At 39.1% G+C, this 18,377-nt stretch overlaps 1 protein-coding gene across 2 annotated transcripts in view; it reads right to left on the bottom strand.

The window, feature by feature from the left end:
* The window catches only part of LOC131079981 (uncharacterized), a 36,811-nt gene extending 19,301 nt beyond the window's left edge, over positions 1-17,510 (bottom strand). Inside the window, exons 1-3 of one of the 2 annotated variants that reach the window (XM_058018037.2) lie at positions 17,224-17,510; positions 16,658-17,141; positions 7,402-7,791 (exon numbers count right to left, since the gene is read on the bottom strand). In XM_058018037.2, the coding sequence (XP_057874020.1) occupies positions 7,402-7,791; positions 16,658-17,016 (749 nt within the window). In that variant the 5' untranslated portion in view covers positions 17,017-17,141; positions 17,224-17,510. The remainder of the gene's footprint in view (positions 1-7,401; positions 7,792-16,657; positions 17,142-17,223) is intronic. The other variant, XM_058018038.2, reaches the window with a different exon arrangement.
* Positions 17,511-18,377: the final 867 nt, after the last annotated feature.

Here is an 18,377-nt window from a genome sequence, read left to right as displayed (position 1 = left end):
ATATTTAAAACTTGTTTCAGACACCCTTTATTGAATACACCTTAAAGACACAATAACATCATCAAACTCGGTTCATTTGATTACATACACAAGTATACATCAATCACATAAGCATAAACGCAAATTGTAGCTGAAGAAAATAACAAACATAGATATATAAATATTGTCAAATGTATACAATATTACAAAACTCATGGAATAAAAAATCCATGTCATCATATGATCATCATCAAATGTTTCATACAAATACCAAAGGTAAATACAACTACAAGTCTATGGCTCAGAGGAGCCTGCACCCTCCGGCTCCAGCCCCCTACGAAGGTGTCTAAGGTAGGTCCTGGATGATTCGACTGCCATAGCCGCTCCCCGTGACACCATGCCATGCTCACCAACATCAGGAACATCCGTGTCACTATCTGCCTCTGAATCTCCTGTCTGTGCTCGTGCTCTCCGCTCCTCCTCTGCCATGGCTACAGTCTCAACCTCTATATCTACCTGGTCGATCCAATCAATGTCAGACTAGTAGGTTAAATTTTCTCTACTTCTATCGACGCAGTTTCCCCCATATTTTTCGAAGGGGGTTTGGGGGCAGCGCCCCCAAGGTGGGGTCAAGGGGCAGCGCCCCTTGCGCGCTCCCTGTCGCGATACAGGGCGAGGTCGAGGGGCAGCGCCCCGCGAGGCCAAAAAAACTTATTACAAGTCTGAATTAGGGTTTCTTTGAGAGTCTTCCTTAGGGCCTGGTTTTGCTCTTGTTGCTAATTGGGTCTTGCTTGGTGAGTGAGTATCATTCTTGAAGGTCCAAGCTAGGTCAAGTTGGTGAGTGATAAAGTCTGGAATGTCATCCTGATCTTCAAATGCCCTGAAATTTGGCTAAGTCTGGAATGTCCTGATCCTGAAATTTGACTAAGTCTGGAAAATTGAAGAATCCTCCAAAAACTAGATTTTGCAATATAACTCCTAGAGGCCCGAAACCACTCTCAAACATCCTGACAGTATATATGGAATATAACTTAAAGTATAAGATATTCCATAAAATAATCCTGACGGAGAGACCAAAATGTCAAATTTCGCCCTTTCAAAAAAACTTACTACTTTTTAAAAAAACTTTTTAAAATGTTTTTTTTTTTGTCATTTTATTAACCTAGCCAGTAGCCGAGTCTGGGGCTCAGGACTCGCCGAGTCTGGCGATTTTGAGCCAAAATCGCCAACTCGGCGAGCCTGGCGAGTTTACTCTCCAGACTCGGCCGAGTCCGAGTCCGAGCCCCTGGGACTCGTTTGGCCTGACTCGGACTCGGACTCGCCGAGTTTGGGCGATTTCAGGGGAGTCTCGTTTCTCTGATTCCAAGTAATCATTTGTTGGTAATTATTATATTAATTAATAATAATTACTTCATTTAGGTTATATATAATGCTCAAGGAGGGGACATGACAAAGGGACATTACAGCTGATGCAAGGAGAAACTATAGGAAAAGGAGGACACAACCTAACTTGGAGATACAAAACAAAGTGGGGAAAATGACCATTCCCAACTTCGATGGATCCGGGAAAATCTCAGCTCATTCATGGATTAAAAAATTAGCGACTCACCTCACCCTTTGTCCTTTGACCAAAAGGGATGCTATCACATTTGCCATACTACACCTAAAAGGAATAGCACATGAATGGTGGCATCATGGCCTAATTACACAAGATCACAAGAATGTTAGGACCTATGATTCCTTCAAGAGAAGACTTATTGAGAGATTTGACCACACCCATCCCTAAAAATATTACAAGGAATTCATGAGGATAAGACAAAGAGGAACTCTTGAGGAATATATCTCAGAATTTCAAAGATTAGCACTTATGGTCCCTAGAATATCTGAAGAAAGACTCATCTATCTATTCATAGAAGGACTAACCGATGCAACCCGAGGACTAGTGAGTGCTTTTGATCCATCTACTCTCCAAGAAGCAATCCTTAAAGCTACTTGGTTGGAGGCTGCTCAAACCAAGGGGTGGGATCATTCTAAAAAGACAACATCAAGAGATAATCACTTCTATGAAAAGGACAAGAACGAGAATATTTACCTCTCCCATGACGAACAAGAAGAACTAAGGAAGAAAGGCCTATGTTTTGATTGCAAGAAGAAATGGGAACAAGGACACACTTGTAAACAAGATGAAACCCAAGAAGAAAAGTTATGCTTTAAATGTAAAGAGGTATGGGGGCCTGGACATAAATGCACTTGAAGGGGCCTTAAAAGTAAACACTTGAGCTACAAGTGCAAATAGAAGTGGGAACTAGGACACAAATGCGGGAAGAAAAGCCAACTACATATAATAGGGACAACATCGGATGAAGAAGTAGAGGGTAGCTTGAACAAGAAAATAAGATACGACGAAGGAGATCTTAAGAGCAGCCCATCAGAAGAAAAGGGGATAATTAACAAATGGAGCTTTGTGGAGGAACCAATCTAGCAATCCCAATGCCCTCATATTCCTAAGATTTCCCCAATAAAAATTGTAATATGTCAACTCATAAGATGCCAAAGCTTCCTTGTCAAGTAAATATGGATCATGTGCATACTCCATGTTCGATGTATGTCTACTCCATGAGTATCTATGATTACCATAGATGAAAAACTCGGATTTTGCAATAACTCGGCAAGGCCAAAAAATTTTAAAAACTCGGGACTCGCCAAAACTCGGCAAAAAACTCGGCAAAACTCGGCAACTTTATCGAACATTTGAAAATACATTTTTTTTTTATATATAATTCAAAAACACACATTTACACCAAATTTGTATAACATATATGATTTCCATGATATATAAATCAAATTTTTTTGGTAATACATAGCAACAAATGCAAGTATCATAGCATAAACCAAAAACCAAGTGCAACATATGTATAAGAGTTCAATACATATCAACGTATCATAGTGGCAGTCTCATAGAGTTATAGAGTCATAGACCACAAAACAAGAACCTCTGAAATTCTGATTACATATCAAGTTCAAAGTTTGGTATCAATGAAAATAAGAAATCATAAATTGCGTCTACGACTAAAGCTCAAAACAGATTGTGGCCGCTGGGTAAAGCTCAAAACAGATTGTGGCCGTTGGGTGGGTGGTGCTGAAGTAGTGGCAACATCCTCAACACTAACAGGTGCCTCTGCTGCATGATCAACCTCCTGCTCCTCCTCACGTCATTTGAAATGACTGTGACTGTGTAATACACAGTCATTTGAAATGACTGTGACTGTGTAATGATGACTGTGTAATACACAGTCATTTGAAAATTTGAAATGACTGTGTAATGACTGTGTATTACACAGTCATTTGAAAATTGAAATGACTGTGATTGTGTAATGATGACTGTGTAATACACAGTCATTTGAAAATTTGAAATGACTGTGTATTACACAGTCATTTGAAATGACTGTGACTGTGTAATACACAGTCATTTCAAATGACTGATGACTGTGTAATACACAGTCATTTGAAATGACTGTAATTACTAATGATTGTGTATTACACAGTCATTTGAAATGACTGTGACTGTGTAATACACAGTCATTTTCAAATGACTGTGACTGTGTAATGAATCTAATGATGACTGTGTAATACACAGTCATTTTCAAATGACTGTGTATTACACAGAAAATGACTGTGTATTACACAGTCTTAGTATTCGAAATAAAACAATACAAAAAGATACCTGGTCGTGCGTGCAAATGCAAACAATACACAGTCATTTTGACTGTGTAATACACAGTCATTTCAAATGACTGTGTATTACACAGTCATTCGATTAAAATTTAAAATGACTATGAATTCGAAATAAAACAATACAAAAAGATCACGAATAAACAAGTAAAAACCTGGTCGCGCGTGCAAATGCAAACCCTACTGGAAATCGCGTGGCGTTTTTTGCCTTCCGGAGTCGCGCGAGCCGCGAAATGGAATAAAGACTTCGGTTTTTTTTTTGCCTGCGACTTAAGTCGCGTTTTTCTCGCATTTTGTGCCGCGTTTCGGGCGGGTTTTGGCCATTAACAGCGAGTATTTGCCAAAAAAATCGCGGCGAGTATATGAAAAAATCGCGCCGAGTATTTCCGCGATTAACTCGCGCGACATTATGTATCGCGATTACTCGCGAGTTTTTGAATTGCTCGCCGAGTTTTGCAAGCTTGATGATTACCATAAAATCTAGAATATGAGAATAGCAAGAGAAAAAGACTCACCAAGATAACCAACGTGCAAACATGTTGCCAACCTAATTAGTTTTTCCAAGTACAATTGGATGGCCTTGATCCTTTTCCTCTAGAAGAGAGAAAACTTGTCTTAAGTTAAATCTTGCTAGTTTGGAACTATTTCAATTAAAGGAGGAAACTCGTGGGTCTTAATTCAAATCTACAACTTATGATGATATTTGAGAAGTACAAGGTGGGTTAGGATTCATGATCATTCTACTATTGCTTGAGGACAAGCAATTTTGGGAGGGGTAGACTGTCATGCCTGCCCCCCGATCTGACATCCCTTATCAGCAAATCTGAATATAAAATTGTCTTACAAAGTAAGACTTAACAATTTTATAAAATCGAACAATGTGCTTTGATCGCCTATAACATACAGTAGGGTTTGTTAATTATCATCAGCCTTAAGGGATCCACCTTTCCTTTCCTATGGTGCAACGATCCTATTCACAAACTATTAGTTAATTAAGAGAAACAGTTCAATCAAACAAGGCATCTCTTAGCAAAAGTCAAATATGAATAGGCAGCGGTCAAAGGGCATGACTCTCTAGCATGGACGAAGGATATAAAAAGATCGTCTTAGCAATTCAAAACAGGGGATAAAAGAAATCAGATTCAGATCACCATCGGAAAAAGCCAGACAAATTCAGATTCCGAGAGCCAGCATATATTAATAATCTATCTGCGATTTGGTTTGGAAAGAATATCAGTTAACGATACGATAATGACTACTTGAATTACTCTTTGAACAGCATATGGGTTAGTTAAGAAATCATATGTTCATATAATTTTGAGCGTATTAATAGGGGCAACTATGCATAATCTTTATATGTGATCACATAATCTCTTATACCGAATTAAGGCAATAATGCATAATCTGTATATGTTGTTTAATACTGTCAACCATAATTAAGAAATAAAGATACAAGGAGGGGAAACAGTGGTGAGGTCCTCTCCGAAGTACGCCACCTCATGGTGGTGACTGAATGGTCCCATGAGGCCAAGGGGGCACAAGGAGTGTTGCCCTTGGGCTTAGGAGGGAAGGATCCTCAGGAAACCCTACTGCAGTCATCCGAACTTCCCTATCATGATTGGCTATGGGAGTTAAGGAATTCATATTATAGGGCAGAAGATAAAGGTAGTATGGTGAGGGGAACGGCTGCGGGATTCCTCACTAGGTACGCCACCCCATGGTAGTGACCAAATGGCCCCATGGGGCCAAGAGGGACAAGAGATCCACTCTTGGGCCTAGGGTAGAGGAACATTCAAGCACCCTAACCTACCCCTTTGTCTTAGTCTCCCTATGGTTGAGATCCACCATTAAGTTTTGTTTATCTTATAATCAAGTTAATGTTCCTAAATCCTAGTAATGAGATATATGTTTTACTTAGTATATCTAACAATGTTTTGTTTAATTATATTTCATAGATTATCTAACATGTTTGCAGGACCTCAATTTGGGTGATCTAAGTTGGTACATAACCCTACTCCATCTCCTACTTCCTTGATAATTTGACTTTTAGGCAGACTAGAGCATTTGATAAAAAGGGGACATACATTTTGTTCAAGCCATATATGCTTGATGAGGAAGATGGACTGTTACCTCCAGTTGCAAAGTGGACAAGACAAGTAGGGAGGGATGCGGTGCTTAAAAAGAAAAGAGTGGCAGACTAGAAGGCAAGTGGACAATACTTGGTTGGTTGGACTCAAGGGGCAACTACCAAGGCAAGCAGAATGGTATACCATTGAAAATATGAGGAAAAGGTTTCCCCACTTATTAAGCTCCTGAGCATTTGCGGACCAAACACCTCTGTATTGGGGTGGAGGTGTGATCCATCAAATGGATTGACAATGTTGCAAGACCCACAAAAGTTTTGCTCAATCAAGAAATTGCAAATACTCGTTTTTCTTGCTAATTCTCAGTTTCGAAGGTAACAGCCAGTTCTCAATGATGAAGATGCCCTTGGGGTGGTCGGGAATGCAACTAGGAAGTATGAAAACAGGGGAGCAGATGGAAAAAATGAAATATTCTGGAGTTAGGAAAAAATTGCCAGTTTAAAAAGGATGCAATTTTGCTTCCACCCTGGAATTTTAGTCATGATTTATTGAACAAACCACGGTTTTTTGCTAGTTTTTCCAACAAACTGCAGGTTTTTCAGTGTTTGTCAAGTTCTCATCAAAACCCAACCAGCCAGCTCAGATCAGCATGACCCCAAGCCTGGGCTGCAGTTAACTAAGGTACATTCCTGGTTTTGCATCAATGAACCAGATATTAAAGTTCATGAAAATGAGAGAATTTTCTATGGCTAGAATACCTTCATGTCCTCAGTAGATGAATCTTCTGTCTATGGCACTTGAATAGTAAGTTTGGATTGTAGCTAAATGATGCCTCTCCAGTTTTAACCACTTCAATAAAGTTTGTCTTGTGGCTATTTTATATCTAGTTTTCTTCTATAATATTAATGATTATTAGCTCGATTCTTTTAAATAGAACTGTATAAACTGGCATCAGCTGCTTTGCATCATTTTTTTTGCAATACAGTAGCATTTATTTGTTTGCTTCCTCTTTTATATAGAAACGTATGGTTGTTATCAGATGCTTTTAATCAAGAAGAATCACAATGCAAATCTGGTATTTTTACCAGTTAGCAGTAGTATAGATGTAAAATTGTAAATTGTGGCTCAATCAAGGGATAGACAATCTTTTTTGAGCCTCCATGATATAAGAATCTTTTCCTTGGGCCTGGAAGTACATTCTTGTTAGGACTTTCAAGGAACTGAAATCTTGTAATATTGAATTATTATAAAACAAATTTTCATCCCCATTAAATATGTACAGATACACAAATTAATATACTAAAAGACAATGAGAGAATTTTAGTGGCTAAAATATCTCAACTGGCTAATTTTGTTAAAAAAAAATTCCAAAAACAATTTTTATTTCAAATGAAGATCTGAATCCTCCACTTCAACTAAACAAAATTCATTTTTCTTTAAGAACCCGACAAATTTTTGCACAAAGGGTAGAACCCCAAGAAGCTCATTAAAGGTGAGCATAATAGAATTGAGGGTTTAAAAATTGCAAAAAGTTTGCTAGGATTTCTAAGTTTTGAGATGGAGTGCTTTTTAAAATTATCCTTTTTGTGGCTGAATTTTTGCTAACCTGCTATTGATGACATCAATTTCATGCAGTGTAACAGAATGTACGACCTCCTTGCGCTTCTGCAGCTCCCCATCAGGACACTGTACAAACTTGGTCTGCGGACCCATGGCATCATAATCCCTAGACCTGGCAAAAGACCGCCCCAGCTTAGTGATCTTCCCAGAAGCCTTATCAATTGCTACAACATCCCCACTCTGGACTTTCTCCTTGTTCAAACCCTCAATCATCTTGCTTCCCAATTCATACACAGTCTCCATCTCCGTCGTTTTCAGTGTTAATTTCCCAGTCTTTGAAGCAGCACCTGCAGCAGCTGGCCGATCTATCTGAATCTCAACAACTTCTCCTTCAATAATCTCTGTTTCTTCCTTAATTCTGACACCTATTGCCTTCCTGAAAGATGAAATATATTTGTCAGAATTTTGAAATTTAATGATAAAAAATTAAAATTTGAATGTTAAAAAAGATTTGCCAGTATTTAGATACTGCAACAATAAGAACTTCAAAATTAAATATTGAAGAAAATTTGCCAGTATTTCTAAAAGTTCAACCATGAGAAATTCATAACTAGATATTAAAATATATTTGCCAGAATTTCAAACCTTCAACCATTAGAAATTAAAAATTGACTATTGAAATATATTTGTCAGGATTTCAAAATTTAATATTATAAGATTCAAATTTGAATGTTAAAAAAGATTTGCCAGTATTTAGATACTGCAAACGATAATAACTTTAAAATTAAATATTGAAGAAAATTTGCCAGTATTTATAAAACTTCAACCATGAGAAATTCAAAACCAGATATTGAAAAATATTTGCCAGAATTTCAAACCTTCAACCATTAGAAATCCAAAATTGAATATTGAAATGTATTTGTCAGGATTTTAATTATGTATTGGGAAAAAAAAAATTGAGCAGCAGGAGCGAGGGGAATGACAGGAGCGAAGAGAGCAACAGGAGGCACGAGGAGAAGTTTTTGGAGATTGGGCAATAGATGCAGCGGAGGCTCTTCTGATCGATGAATTGAGGGCAAGATGCACACAATAGCACTTCAATGCAAAATTTGGAGACAGACGGCAGGAAATGCTGGGAGGCTTAGGTGGAGGCATTGGAGATGAGTTTCAAAAAGACAGGCAGAAATAAGCGGAGAATCAGGGCGGATTCAAGGCTCATACTCCGCAATGGGTATACATGGACGGTTGTTGGGTAGATCGATGCCTAGGGTTATACCAAGGAATCAGTGGCAAAACAATAGTCAGGAAAGAAGACAACGGTTACCCTAGATACAACCGCATGGAAGGTGTCAGGGGTTAATTCCTCCGATAAAAGGCAGGCAGGAGTGACAAACAAATTCCAATTCCAAGGAGGTTTCCAACATTATTAGAAGAAATGGATACCAGAAGCATAGGAATGGGGGGTACTGGTATAAGGTCACTTCAAGAGCCGATAAAGTGGACTTCTGGTGGAGCAAGAACAATCCTCAGGAGGCACTGGTCGATGGGATTGAACAAACAAGTCATGGAAAGGGAAAGAGAAAGCGGAGAATGATGAAGACCCATCCAACAAGTTGCTGAATGATACCGGAAAGCAACCTCATCCGGCTTCAATGAAAACATTTATTTCAATTGATTTGGATAAATTGAAGAATGAAATTGATAGATTAAGAGAGCGGGGATTATTTGTTAAATGGGGTGGCTCCGCAAAAGAGGGTGGGATGATGGAGAATTGGTGTTATGATAATTGGGGGGAATAAATTCAAGTTGGTGCCCTACCAAATGATTTCTATCTGGTAATATTTCCCTCAATCCAAGAAAAACAGAATGCCCTAAATAACGGTCCATACTCCATATAATATACAGGAGTTCATTTAATAGATTGGTACCCAAACTTCAACCCATGAAAACATGTGATAAAGGAAGGGTGGTATGGATTCATATGTATGAAATTCTATCCAAATACTAGGAGGAAAGTATATTAAAGGAAATTGGTAGTAAGCTGGGTACCTTCATCTCAATGGATGAAATTGTGGTTAATAGAAGTCAAGGGGCCTATATAAAGATTTGCTTAGGGTTGGCTCCACAACAAATGCTACCATAGGAAATTGAGGTGAGTACAGAAGATGGATTTAGGACTGTGCGAATTGAGAGAGATCAAATGCTACTATGCCCTAATTGTAGATCCAAGGAGCATGGGAATCTGGACTACATTGGGACTGTATAGGCTAATAGAGAAAATGAGAATGATAAAACTATGAAAAGGAAGAAGGCAGGACAAGATCCTAGAGATCAGGACAATCCGACATCAGACATGGGGCAAGGTTTAGCAGATGCATCGGTCATGGCAGTATTGAGGAGTTGAGAAGTAATGAAGGCAGGACAAGCTACTATGGAGGCAAAAATGTGTGACACTAGCACAACTAAATATCAAGAAGGGCAAGGACCTAACAACATTGAAACCCAGCATTGGGAGGGGAACTGTGCAGAGGAAGCAGAGAAGAAGGGGGAAAATAATGATACAAAGTGTCTAAAGTAAATAGCATGAACATGGAGGGAGGAGAGGTCATGAGCCAAGGTTGGGCAGACTTCATGCTTGGCAAGCCAACCTTCACTTTTTACCTTGGGCGGACTTGCTAGCTAGCTGGACATTGTGTGTGGCAAACTTTAGGATCAGAAGGCCACTTCCTTCATTCCTTCAAGGTGGACTTCACAATCAGCATGCCAAGGTTGGGCGGACTTTGACCTTGGCATGACATCTTTCTTCATCTCTCCTAGGCGGACTTGACTGTCTTGTGCCATTTTCTTTCATGCTAGGGCAGAGTTTAGCTTTGGCTAGCCAATTTCTTCTAAGTGTCAAGGCGAGGTTCATCTTGCCTTGGACATTGTCTTGGACATGGCCAACTCCATTGATGGAAATGGGTCTAATGAGTCGGGTTCTGAAGAGTTAAAATTAGAGGAAGGCCAAGGGAAAGATAAAGCTCTGAATGAGGAGAATGAAGGTATGTTGAGGCTAGAATCCAAAACAGAAGGACAAAGCATGCCAAAGAGGGCCAGCAATAAGGAAGATGAACTAATGGATAGGGAGGCGAAGGATGATAATGATAATAGTGGAAGAAGATTCTTACTTTGACTCGGATCAGGATGGAGGTTTTGAGGATGAGTGAATAAATATTATGGCAGAACAAAGCATTGCACAGACCCAATCCAAGATTAAAAAAAACCATACATTGCAGTTATAAAGAAGAGGGGTGCCAAATCGAACAAAGCCAAGTTGGCAATTGCAGCCAACGCTAAGGGACAAAGAAAATTGAGAAACGGGAAGGAGATCATCCTTCTTAAGGAGGCATGAAGATAAAAAAATGGAATGTTAGGGGCATAAATGCTCCTAGCAAATGGCACTTGGTGAAGTGTCAAATAGACCTAAGTAAAGCTGATATGGTGTTGTTGCAAGAAACAAAGTGGAATTAGAAGGAATATCAAAATAAAATAAGAATTTGGAGGCAGTGGGAAGGGTACTTTGTAGAATCAAATGGGGCTTCTGGTGGACTTGGGGTGATTTGGAATCCGTTAACAGTCAGGTGTTCATTAGTTAAGGAGAACCAAAATTGGATGGCGGTTAAAAGTAGAACCTTAAGTCAGAACAAAGAATTGCTAGTAATTAATGTTTATGGGCCGATTTCAACATTGGATAAGAGAAATTTATGGCATGATCTAAAACAATGGCTAGGGACTCAGAATAGGGAGAAAGTTGTTATTAGAGGAGATTTCAATGCCACATTGAACAATACAGAAAAGCAACGAGGGCTGCAAAGAATTAGCAGGGTACAACAAGATTTCCAGGCTTTCATAGATGAGAATAATCTAAGGGATATCTCAACTAGGAATGGGAAATTTACATGGACGAACAAAACGAAAGGTTTCACTTATATAGCAGAGAGATTTGATCGTTTTCTTTTGTATGGCGAATGGGAGGATCAATCAGACACCCTTGAAGCTACTATATTACCATTCACTGGTTCTAATCATTATCCAGTCCAATTAATCATCAGTGTGGATGGGCATAAAGGTGGGAGTCCATTCATATTTGAAAATATTTGGCTTACAGATACTGAGCTAAATGGATTAATCAACCTATGATGAAGTCATAATTGGCCATAATTCCAAAGATGTATTTATTTAGTCAAAAGCTGTTACACATCAAAAACAAATTAAAGATTCGGAATAAGGATCACTTCAAAAACATATTTGCTGAAAAGGCTCAGGTAGAGGAGTTCATCAAACAGAATGCGAAAATTATTGCAAGAGGAATGGATAAGGAGGACTTTGAGACAGAACAACGCCTTAAATCAAAGCTATCTGAGATCTCGGTTAAGGAAGAAACGCATTGGTGCCAAAAGTCTAGAGAAACACAGTATTTTCATAGAAAAGCAGTGGCGAATAGGAGCAGAAAAAGGATAACAGAGATAGAATGGGAAGATGGTTCGAAAACACAGTCTATGGAGGAAGTCAATCAAGAGGCAGTGCAATATTTCCAATCTACACTAAATCGTGCTACTGCAAATCACAACAGGGAACGGGAGGATTTCCTGAATCATATCCCAGCCTTAATTAGTGAAGAAGATAGCATGGAACTCTATAAGCCAATCAGTATGGAAGAAGTAAAGATGGCCACCTTTCAACTCGGTCCGGATAAAGTCCCAAGAACAAATGGTTTCCCCACAAAGTTTTACCATGTTTTCTGGGATGTCATTTGTGATGATCTGCATTAAGCTGTTGAGGAATCTAGAAGAAAAACTGCAATGCTTGGCTTTCTCCATCATACTTTCATAGCATTAGTCCCAAAGAAAAAAGAGGCACTAAATTTTCGGGATTTTTGGCCCATTGCACTATATAGCATAACATATAAAGCTACAACCAAGATCATTGTGAATCGATTGAAGAAGGTACTAAAGAAGGTTATATCAAATGAGAAAAGTGGATTCTCTATTTGTAGATCAACTGTTGAAGGGATTATTATAGCTCATGAGGCTACACACTGCAAGAAAAACTAGAACCCCTAATATGGTGGTCAAATTGGATATACAGAAAGCCTTTGATCTTGCGGATAGGCAATTCTTATTAAGTGTTCTGAGTAAATTTGGGTTTGAAAGCAAATGGATTGAGTGGATTGGGAGCTGCATAAACACACCAAAGTTTTCGATATTAGTAAATGGAGTGGCCCAAGGGTTTTTAGGATCTTCCAGAGACATTCGGCAGGGGGAGCCACTGTGCCCTTTCCTCTTTATTATTATGGCCGAAGCCTTGGGGAGGCGTATTTCACACCTCAGATAGGAAGGTTTGTGGAAGGGGATTGAAATTACGCCTAGTATAGATGCAGCAACTCATCAGCAGTTTGCTGATGACACTATTTTATTTGGGAAAGCGACTAGAGTGGAAGCCAAAAACATTAGGAACTTATTGAATGACTACAGTAAGGCCTTCGGTTAAAGTATCAATTGGAAAAAGTTTGAAGTATTTTTCCTAAATGTACAACCAAGCCTGGAAAGGGAGATCACGAGAATTTTGGGATTGAGGATTGCCAGCCTCAAAGGAAGGTTTTTAGGGGACGCCTTTGTTTGGTGGCGCTAACAAAAAATGCTACTAGGAAAATCTAATCAACAGCTGCAAAAGGAAAATTTAGATGTGGAACGGGAAGTGGTTGACCTCAGCCGAAAGGATTTTGATGCTGAATGCCGTTTTGACAGCTATACCAATGCACTCGATGTCTTGTATGAAGATCCCCAAATCAGGGGAAGATATCGTCATCCAACACATGAGACGATTCTTTTGGAATGGACCAGAGGAGACACATAAGATACCATAACTATCTTGAGACAAAATTTCTAAACCACAAGGAGCTAAAGGAGCAGGAGTGAGGCAGCTCAACATTATGAACATTGCAATGGGAGCAAAATTAGTTTGGAGCATGTATTGCAATGGAGATTGGAGATGGGTGCAAATTTTATTCTTGAATGTAGGGAGGTCATTACCAAGCATATTACATGGGAAGTCAAGGATGGTAGGAGTGCTTCCTTTTGGGAGGACTCTTGGGAGGGCCATCTGGCACTCAATTCTATTCCATGGCTAGATGCAATGAAGGAAGATAATCAGAATATGGGGATAGAAGGTATGCAATTATGGTAATGTGATCAGAAATAATGATTCAATAAGATGGGAGTGGAAACCATTGGATAACATCAATGTGCCCCAAGATCAGAAGGCTGCATTAAGAGAAATACCGAAAAATAGATGTGTGGTATGGTCGAATAAGCAAGATATAATCAGATGGTGTGCCTCGACAAATGGTGGGTATAAGGTCAAGTTAAGATATAGAATTAAGGAGGCTATCGTAGAAGATCAACAATGGCCGAAGGAATTGTTGCCTTCCAAAGGCAGGGACTTTTTCATGGCTGTCAATTCAGAGCAGGATCCTAACTCAAGATAGAGTGACGAGAATTGGAATTGTGGGATCGGGTAGATGTTCACTGTGTAAAAACCATGATGAAAATGCAGATCATCTCCTATTGACATGCCCATACACAGAAAGCTGCTGGAAATACTTATTAAATAAGTTAGATTTGCAGGGACCATTACCACAGAGTTTGAGAGATTGGTTTTGTATGTGGCCCAGACAAAACAAGAAAAGTCTGTTCGCAAGCTTATGGCAGGTTATTCCTTCAACAGTGGTATGGGAGGTCTGGAAAGAATGGAATAGGAGGGTCTTCAAGGAGCAAGCAATGCCAAGGGACTGCCTCATCAAAAAAAAATGAAGGTTCAATAACAGAATTGGTGAATTCTACCGCCAAAATGAAGTCTATCAGGAATAATAGCTTTTCGTGTTGGGATGACAAAATGGCTAGTGTTTTCAGTGGATTAGTGATCCGCAAAATGTTGGGAGGTAATGATAAAAAGCAGAATATCAGTCCACGAAATGAAGTGAGATGGTGTGCCCCTGAGAATGGCTGGGTCAAAGTGAACTTCGATGTCACTTTGAGAGGAAATCCTAGCCCTAGTGGAATCGGTTATGTCATCCGAGATGAGGTGGTGGTGATAATTGCTGAGCATACGGAATATATAGGCACTTCTTCAAATAACATTGCAGAATTTCAAGCTGCTTTGATGGGTTAGAGTTGGGGAAGGAAATAGGAGCAAAGAAGATTCACTTAGAAGGAGACTCGATGATTACAATTAATGCTATTTGACAAAATGACACACCAAATTGGACGTTAAATAATCGGCTCTCACCTATCAGAAATTTAATTGAATCTTTGGAGGACTTCAAGATTAGCCATATATTCAGAGAAGGGAATGCAGTTGCCAATGTATTGGCCAAGAAAGCAGCAAAAGAGGATGGCAATGGATGACTTGGCAAATACAATGGAAAAATATAACTGCATAGCATGGAATGGACAGGTAGGTTGGCACACCACGGAGAAAGAGATTTGAAGGGTGGCGGGAGAATTTAAGTCGCATAATCAAAGCATGAGAACTTATGGAATAATGCTTAGGAGAGAGAGAAGTAGTATAGGTGGATCAAATTTGAGATTAGATCACAGGTGATCGTAGTGCTATTTGTTAAAGGATAGGTATGTCCATATAAAGAGATATGAAAAGCTTAGGTGTTGAGCTGAGCGAGTGGTGTATTTGTTGTCATCGGAGGACAAAGCATTTAATTTCAAGGGTGAAGAACGATATATTGCACATGCTTTTAGGGAATATAAGGATGATGGCGTGAGAATGTGACGACATGTATTTAATTTTTGCAGATGCATTTAGTAAGGCGGTAAGAGGGCTATATAACTAATTTCGAAGGCTTGCTTTGCCATTTGGAGATTAAGAGATGGGCACGCCTATTCTTCTAGAGGCTACCAAGCCACTAATGGTGTTTCTGGGAGAGATAACTGACAAGCGGCTGGGGGCAGTTTTGGTGAATCATCACCCATATGTCATACAAGCCATCAAGGTGGAGCTGGGTCCAGAATTTATACTAGCGCACCATAGATACAGAGTTAGTTTAGACATACCAGCATTTTTCTTGGCTATGTTGATATATATGGGCATCTAGAAGGAATGGGCGAAAAAGATGACTCAGATGGTGTTCAAGCATGCATTTCTCGGAGAGATCGGTGCTGCTATTGATAATGTGGACAGGAATATTCTAATTCCTCTCCCCTAGAAATATTATATGGGCGAGGATGGTGGAGTTGAGGTCCGTAAATTCCCAATTGTGAGAACTTTGGAGCTGGATATATTGATGGGTTGTTGGGGGGAGATTGATCGAAGTATCAATTTTCTACTCTATGTAGCAAAAATCAAGAAGCCCACAAGTCCAGACTGGAAATGGGACTACCTTACTACAGAGGGTCTGATGTAAGAAGAAGAAATTGATGAGGAGGATGTTATTGAGATAATGGATGTGCTATTTCTGGGGCATGGAGAGGAATGGATGGTGGACGATGAGCGTGATGTGGAGATGGCAAGGTCTGAGGCCCATGCCGATTGCAATCAAGAATGTCTGTTCATCAAGCGGGCTGGGGACATCCAGAACGTAAGGAAGAGGGCAGAACTTCAGGGACCTGCAGCGGAGCAGGAGCATGATGGAGCGGAACCATGATGGCGGGTGATGCGGTTCTCTGGTGGAAGGGTGTTTCTGGTCTGAAAATGATACATTTTTGTAATTTTTGTTTTAAGTTAGTAATATCGGATGCGTGGCATATATGTGGATGGGATAGGTATACAAGGAGTCCTCCGTTTTTGCAAGGGTTTTGGTAGTAAGAACTTTTTGAATGGATCAGGCGGCTAGTAGTGGTTGGGGTTGGTATACTATTTCTGGTATTTTCTGCTAAAAAGAAACACAGGTTGTAATACTTTTTGCTTTATCGATATAAGGGGTGCTGGCCTTACCCAGCTATTTATTTACCGAAAAAAAAAATATTTGTCAGAATTTTAAAATTTAATGATATAAAATTTAAATTTGAATGTTAAAAAAGATTTGCCAGTATTTATATACTGCAACGATAAGAACTTCAAAATTAATTATTGAAGAAAATTTGCCAGTATTTCTAAAACTTCAACCATGAGAAATTCAAAACTAGATATTGAAAAATATTTGCCATAATTTCAAACCTTCAACCATTAGAAATTCAGAATTCGATGTTAAAAAGGATTCACTGGGACTTCTAAACTTGCAAAGACATAAACTGCCTTAGAAATAGCCTAACCTGAAAGCCTGCGTCAAGGCCTCGGTCTTGTTCATCTCTAGCGAAAATACCTCACTACCGGACATCATTGCGAAGGGAGTTTCTTCGCCTAGGGCTTTAGCCATGCCCATAGCGATAGCAGTTTTCCCGGTGCCAGGCTGGCCGGCCAGCAGAACCGCGCGGCCTGCAATTTTCCCTTCCTTGATCATCTCCAGAATGACCCCTGCGGCTTTTCTAGCGGATTTCTGACCTACCATGCCCTGCGAAACGCTGCGGGCTTCGAGAGTGTCATCCAAGCCCAGTCCTCTTATGTGCGAATGCGCACCTATGCGCTCAATGCGTGTCAAGTCCCTGCTTTCCGATACCTTTAACTCTGCCATTAAAATAGCTTTGCACCCTCACTGATAAAAAAGTTAAGTTCTTGGAGCCGTTTCTTCGGATACCTATTTATCTATCACAGACAACTTAACAAAGTTGTGATTCTATGCTATGTTTTTGTAGAACTCTGCAAAATCGTGTTTAAATCGTGTTTAAAAATTGCGAAATATCTGCTCGGCTAAAAAAATGACATAAACCCTAAAAATCACCTGTGAAAATAGACCGATTCTGGGTATAGTTTGCATGGAATCAGTTAGGGTTCGAAATTTTTGTCCTTGATTTTTTGCCGGACATTTTGATCTCTACAAAACCTTAATGACTTTCTGTATCGCTGAAAATTGAAACCTCAAATATTTTTGTTTGCATTCTGAATAAGAGCCTCACCTTGTCTCGTTGTTTCACGTGGGAATTATAAATAAAAAACTCGGAAATAACGTTTCTGCAACTGATAAAGCTTGAAAAATACGAGAAATAAGCTTTCCGTGGTTTCCTTATTTTTTGTAACTTTATATTATCGAGAACTTTAAATTAAAATCTGAACTCTAAAATAAAAACTATGACATAAGCAACAATCCTTACAATCATTTATATTATTATTATTTATTATATGTTTAATATATAATTAAAAATAATTTAATAATTAACATTATAAAATAATTTGTAAATTAAAATTATTGTATATTATATTAGTGTGTCATTTATTAAATTATATAGAATAATTATATAATTTAATAAAATTGTAAATTAGAAATATAAATAATTTAAAAATTATAAATTAGTATCTTTATAGACCATTAATAAATGTAAATATAATAATATTTATTTTTAATTTATAATGTCTATTATTTAATTTTTAATATATAATTAATATATATAAAATAATTTGTAAATTGGGGTTCACCCCGCAACATGCGGTAATGTCATGAGCCCCGGAATGGGAAGGTTGAAGGTTTGACTCACTCGGCAGGCATTTGCGAAGTTGGCGGACGAAGGACACACAGGAGCACACAGGCAATGATGTCAGGCGCCATGCACACGAGATTGCGGGTAGCGGAGTGATAAGGGAGGCCAATGATATGGAGCGATAAGGAGTTGCAGTGGAGCGATAAGGAGACAAAGTGGAGCGATAAGGAGATGGATGTGGAGTGATAAGGAGCGAGAGATATAAGGCGAATGGAGAGATAAGCAGGGAGGCATAAGGAGTCTTGTGGAGAGATAAGGAGAAGGGAGATATAAGGAGAATTATGGTGTGACGGATTGATAAGCTGCAGGAGACAAATATTGGAAGCGTTAATGCTTCAGACATGTTCACCATGGGGATGGGGTCCCCCTTTGTGACCCCACTGGTTCATAGCTCCAGTCA

Source organism: Cryptomeria japonica, chromosome 10, assembly GCF_030272615.1.
Source record: "Cryptomeria japonica chromosome 10, Sugi_1.0, whole genome shotgun sequence".
NCBI lineage: Eukaryota > Viridiplantae > Streptophyta > Pinopsida > Cupressales > Cupressaceae > Cryptomeria > Cryptomeria japonica.
This window is presented reverse-complemented; position numbering and strand designations above follow the sequence as displayed.